The following is a 6,000-nucleotide window of genomic DNA, read 5'->3' as shown; positions in this document are numbered from 1 at the left end:
TTAGAAGGCAAGGAGAAGCATGCCCTTTTAATAGAGCGGCATGGTCCTGAAGAAAGATTTTCCTCCCTGCATCGGTCAACTATTGGACAAAAAAGGTGGCCTGAGGACACCATGATTTCAGCATATTCAGATTGTTTCATTTTCCCAAAAGACATCATGTTTTACTCTTTTTTTAAAAAAAAATTCTGCCTCTGCTGAGGAGCAGGGAAATAACAAGCAACTTGAAAATACATTTTTTGTCTGATTTCACCATCTGCAATTCTAGCTAATGGTCAGGAGAAGCCAATGTAGATTAGGCCCTACAGATTTCGAAACAATATTCCCCATCCGTGTCAAAACACCAAAGCCAGTATTTCTGTCTCTGATCTGAAAAGAGTTGGCTACCCAAGGCACTCAAGAAATAGCTCTTTTCTGCAAAACTTTATTGATACTGGTAAAACCCAATAAAGACTGAACATTCCTCTGGTACCACCCCTGGCTACCAGGGAGAGTTTCCACTTTTTAGGATCCAAAGTTCGAAGGGCATCGATGCAGTGAACCCACCCCAAAATCCGGCAATAGCGCCAATGGCCTAGAGCAAGCAGTGAGTCCAGCATGGCTGGTGTCTTCTTCTCCAAGCACCTCCCCCAGAGAGCAGCAGTGGGCTTTCTCCCCGGAGCTAGTCCCTCTCCAGTTGCCGGTACTTTTTCCGTAGCACAGAGACCTGATCCTTGAAAAGCACTGGGTCCAAGCGGAACTGCGAATGCACCAGAGGCATGTAGCCAAACCAGGCAGCAAAGCGATTGACACACTCCTGGCGTTGAGCAAAATGCAGGCTGCTGTTGGATGGGGCTGCACTTTTCAGGAGCTTCAGAAACCGAGAGAAGACCAGGAAAGAGATCGAGCATCATTATGACGGATGTTTAGATATATATAGATTTTTATCGCACCTTTATTACTTTATAAATAATTCAATATACATTATACCCCTGCTTCTTCCCATTTTCCACACAACAATCCTGTGAGGTGGGTTGGGCTGAGAGTTCAAAGTCACCCAGCTAGCCTTCATGCCTCAGACGGGACTAGAACTGACAGTCTCCTGGTAACTGATCCAGTTACCCAATCGGCTTTCATGCCTAAGGTGGGACTAGAACTCGGTCTCCTGATGATTGGCCCAGTTATTTAGCTTTCATGCCTAAGGCGGGACTAGAACTCAGAGTCTCCTGATGATTGGCCTAAAGTCACCCAGCTGGCTTTCATGCCTAATCCTATTAATCCTCCCATCCTTCCTTTCACCCATCTCCTCCCACTTAGGACTGTATGACTGTTTCCTAGTATGATTTGATTGCTTATTGCACCCTATGACTATTATTAAGTGTTGTACGTTGTGATTCTTGACTCTTGACGAATGTATCTTTTCTTTTATATACACTGAGAACATTTGCACCAAGACAAATTCCTTGTGTGTCCAATCACACTTGGCCAATAAAGAATTCTATTCTTTTACCTAAGGCAGGACTAGAACTCATGGTCTCCTGTTTTTTAGCCAACACCTTTACCGTTACACAAAATGACTTTCATTTCAATTTCAGGCACATTGTTAAGAGATTGAAATTCTGAATTGACAACAAGTACAACTGCCCTGTTTTGCTTTCCACAGTGAGTGCTTCCTTGTACCAAAGCTCATACAGTTTTTTAATTCAAATTCTGGACAAGGATGACAAAAACAATAGCTACCTTTTACTGTTGTTTTTCAACAACTGGCTTTGAGAGGTGAACTCCTTCTAAATATGGAGGTTTTCACATTTCTGTGTATCATCCAGCTGCCATAAAAGCTTCGTGTATATACCCCTATCAAAAAAGTGCTCTTGGCTCACAGGTTCTCCACACTGAACAATTAACTCAGGTTCAAAAGAGCCACATGGACCTCTCTGCTAGGTATGGATTCCAAAGAGTAGCACAAATACGGCTGGTCAATCTGCTATCCTTTAAATTGGTGTGTCAATTCCCACCGTCAGTAGCCAATATTGCTATTATGGAAATGAAATCCTCACACCTCCAGAGGGCACTAAATGGGAGAAGGTTGGCCTAAGTCAGTGGTGGCTAACCTTTTCGTGTGCACTTGCATGTCAGCACCCAGAAGGCAATGCGCGTGCCCCCCCCATGCCCCCTACGCGTGAGCGTGCAATCCCCCCCTCCCACGCCACCCCCTTATCTGCACTGCACCTCCCAGCTGATTTTTGGCCTCCCAGAGGCTTGAGGAAAGCTTCTGCAGGCTGAAAAATGGGCCCATTTCATCACTTCCGGTATTTCCGGAAATACAGGAAGTGACTAAACGGACTCATTTTTCGGCCTGCAAAGCCTCTGGGAGGCCAAAAAGGCCTCAAACAGGGCAAAAATCAGCTGGGAGGTGCGCGCATATGCAGTGAGGGTAGTTTGCCTGCAGCTGGCGTGCTGGCACAAATGGCTCTGCGTGCCACCTGTGGCACGTGTGCAATAGATTCGCCATCACGGGCCTAAGTCATATTTAAAGGGCATCAAGAAGTTTTGGAGGAAAAAAATCTTCAAGACAGGAATAATTCTTTCCCTTTTCTCCTCTGCCCCTTTGGTTCCCATGCGTGTCTGCCTACCTGCTGTGGTGGGCTCTCCCTGAGATGTTTCTTCTGGGTCACTTTGATGGGGGGCAGTTTGGTTACAGCAGAAACCAAAAAGTTCATCAATATGTCCTCGCAGTTGGCAATCCGATCAACAAGGCTCCTTAGTTTGGCGGGCAAATAGTTGCTGAAGAGGCTGTGATAGTACCTGTGGAAGGGAAACACAAAGGTTGGGCAGAAAGAAGATCTCTGCAGAAATGTGTAGGCCTCCCATCCTCAACCTGCTCCCTCCAGGTGTGTCTCCTGCACCACAATCTTTTTTAATCATCCCAGAATGCATCATTTAGAATGTTCTGGTTGAATATTAGGATATTTCTAACATGTCCCAAAGGTACTTTTTCAAGAGGCAACTGGACTTTCTGGTCTTTGTTTGAAGATGTTTCACTTCTGAAGAAGCTTCTTGGAGGAGAAGTGAAACGTCTTCAAAGAAAAAAACAGAAAGTCCAATTGCCTCTTGAAAAAGCACCTTCGGGACAGCCACATGTCAGAGAGACATCCATTGGGATTCCAGCACTGAGCAAGAAGTGGATTTGATTGCCTCAATGGGCCCTTTCCAACTCAAGGGCGTTCTTCAGTCAGGAAGGGTACCTGTGATAGAATGCCGCGGCAGTGAGAACCATAGAGAACTCATTGGTCCATTTTGAAGTGTAGCTCCACTGGTTCTTGCTCGTATCCCAAAAGTGGCTGCGCATTGGGAAGCCTACAATCCGGTCGGGGAACTTTCTCCATACAACAAAGGCAAAGTCAACCTAAAAGGCAAGGAAGAGAACAGGGAAACAGTTTGAGGAAAGAGAATCTTTCACCAGAAGGCTTCAGGTTGTCTACATGCCTTCTACCTTCGAATTATATTCCTTCTTTTTTTCCCCAAGGAGCATAATCTCTAGAGCAAGGGATATCCAATCTTGGCAATTTTAAGACCTATGGACTTCAACTCCCAGAGTTTCTCAACCAGAATGGCTTGCTGGAGAATTCTGGGAGTTGGTGTCCACAGGTTCTTAAAGCTGCCAAGATTGGACACCGCCTGCTCTACATGTTAGCTCATGATAGTAATGATATCCATAATTTGTATCCAGTTAGATATCTTCTGTGATCCAGAAATTTCTAGAATTCCTACTGCTAGTCATGCAGATGGGGCATTCCAAAAGTAGTAATGAAAGTTGTCAGGTTGGGAAAGGTTCACCTATTCTCACCAGCAGTGATTCTCTAGGATCAGCCACAGTCTCTGCTAGCCAGTTCTGGAGATGACACAAATTAAAGCTAGAACCTTTTGCAAGCAGACCATGCAAAGATTACTCATCGTTCCCTTTCCAGATCTAAACAAGCATTTTACAATGGGGAATCAGAATTGGATAACTAAAAGACAACATAATTCCATATTTTAGTCTATATATGTAATTCCTTTCCCTCTATTTTTCTATGTCAACCAATTTACATTTCAATCATTTCATTTACAATGCAGGTATATAAATATGTAGGCTTACAACATATGCTTTGTCAAATAGGTTTGTGTGTGTGTGTGTGTGTAAAGAGAGGGAGGGAGGGAGTGGGGGAGGGAGAGAGGGAGAGAGGGAGGGGGGAGAGAGGGAATGAGAAAGAGGGAGGGAGAGAGAAAGGGAAAATGGTGTTTCTCAAGGATCCCTAAGTCCCTCTGAGCCAAGATAGCTGCAGTAGTGGACAGACTGTTTCTCAACTGTCCCAGGTTCTAGGCCTTGCCCTGCGTTTAAGTAGTCATATGTCCCTTCCTGTATGCAAAGTCCATGGCTACAACACAAGTAGAAAGATTCTGGAGAACCTCCTCACCTCACTGGTTGAAAGGCTGGCATATTCATCAAGGCTCAACACAGCATCCGTCCCAATAGCAGAATAAGGCAAAAACCGTTCACTGACCTGCAGGAGTAGAAACAAGAAACAAAAAAGTTGACCTTCTGTCACCCCTTCAAGAAAGAGCCAGAGAAGGAAATCAAAGTCATGTAAAACAATGCTACTTTTATTGTAAAGATATAGGAGAGCCAGCTTGGTCTCTAGTGGTTAAGGCACCAGGCTAGAAACCAAGAGTCTGTGAGTTCTAATCCTACCTTAGCTATGAAAGCTGATTGGTTGACCTTGGGCCAATGGTCCTCAGCCCAACCCACCTCACAGAGTGGTTGCTGCAGGGAAAATAGGAGGAGGAAGGTGTGCTCGATATGTTCACCACCTTGAGTTATTTGTAAAATTATTAAAAATGAGAGATAGAGAGAGATGATAGAGAAAAGGTGGGATAATCTTACAAGTCTGAATGCACTTTCTCCCTCTCCATCTTATCTTTGTGAAAACTCGGGGTGGACTTGTCTGAGGTGTTTCCTCAGGTTACTTTTCTGCTTTCTTTCTGCTGTTGGTAACTATTTCCTCCCACCAGGATAGTTCTTTTGAAAATTGGAGAGTAAGAAAAATCAAGAGGAAGATTTACTCTTGTCTTTATGTTGGTATTTTGTTGAGTGTTTGGAAAATGCACATTGACGGATGAGGAGGAGAACTGGCTTTGAATGATAGGTCAACAAGGGTGTTTAGAAAGCTGGATTCCTACTGGAATGTGGGTTTCAGCTGATTTTTGCCTAGGTCTTTTCTTCCTAAAATGTTTTCCATGACAATTACAACCACAATCTGCAAAACTGACAATGGGCCACAAATTTTATGTATTGTAATTTTAGTATAGTTAGACCATGTATAATTGACTGACTGGATTTTTATCATAGATTTTAGTTATTATTTATTATTTTATACTAGAATTTTTTTTAACTGTATATTTACTGAGTGTTTTTATTTGTTCTGGTCTCTGGTCTATGACTGTAATAAACTGAACTGAATTGAAAACTGAATCTCCATGGCCTCTTACCTGGTTGCTGCTTAAAATGACAGTCAAGGGAACTGTGGTTGGCGGCCATTTCTGTGGAGGTGGCTTCTCACAGTTCCATAAGACTAAAATCTGTACAAGAAACAGAAATGCTAGCTGAAACGTGCAGCTGAACAACTGTCTTCATTTTGTGGGCCCATGCATGTTTGTTTGTTCCTTCTGCAACTTTATCTGGCCACCCATCTTAATCAATTAACTCTGGGCAGCCAACAAGGCTTGCAAACAAAAACATACATATTTAAAAGAATTAAAAGATGCCAGAGAAAAATAACCAATTGCTCAATTCATTGCAGAGCATAGCATATAAACAAATCAAGTCTTGCTAGCATCCTGGCTCTAAATTCAGAAGGGAAAGCCAGGTTTATAAGGCCTTTCAAAAGGCATGAAGTGGGTTTAGGTGAAAGAGGTGGAGAGATACTTCATGTTCTCCAGAAATGATATCATCCCGAAGCCCCAGATTCCCCTAAAAATCAGACT

The 6,000-nt window shown here is 43.4% G+C and overlaps 1 protein-coding gene across 2 annotated transcripts in view; it reads right to left on the bottom strand.

The window, feature by feature from the left end:
• Window positions 1–407: 407 nt before the first annotated feature.
• Window positions 408–6,000, bottom strand: part of EXTL1 (exostosin like glycosyltransferase 1) — a 48,730-nt gene continuing 43,137 nt past the window's right edge. For both annotated transcript variants that reach the window (XM_026676013.2, XM_087970631.1), the window contains 5 exons: window positions 5,506–5,595; window positions 4,434–4,520; window positions 3,222–3,382; window positions 2,610–2,781; window positions 408–847 (listed from right to left, as the gene is read on the bottom strand). In XM_026676013.2, the coding sequence (XP_026531798.1) occupies window positions 659–847; window positions 2,610–2,781; window positions 3,222–3,382; window positions 4,434–4,520; window positions 5,506–5,595 (699 nt within the window). In that variant the 3' untranslated portion in view covers window positions 408–658. The remainder of the gene's footprint in view (window positions 848–2,609; window positions 2,782–3,221; window positions 3,383–4,433; window positions 4,521–5,505; window positions 5,596–6,000) is intronic.

Source organism: Notechis scutatus, chromosome 8 (genome assembly GCF_049901735.1).
Source record: "Notechis scutatus isolate UNSWTSFEM ecotype Mainland chromosome 8, rNotScu1.2, whole genome shotgun sequence".
Lineage (NCBI taxonomy): Eukaryota > Metazoa > Chordata > Lepidosauria > Squamata > Elapidae > Notechis > Notechis scutatus.
Note: the sequence above shows the minus strand (reverse complement) of the source record. Positions and strands in the feature narration are given on the sequence as shown.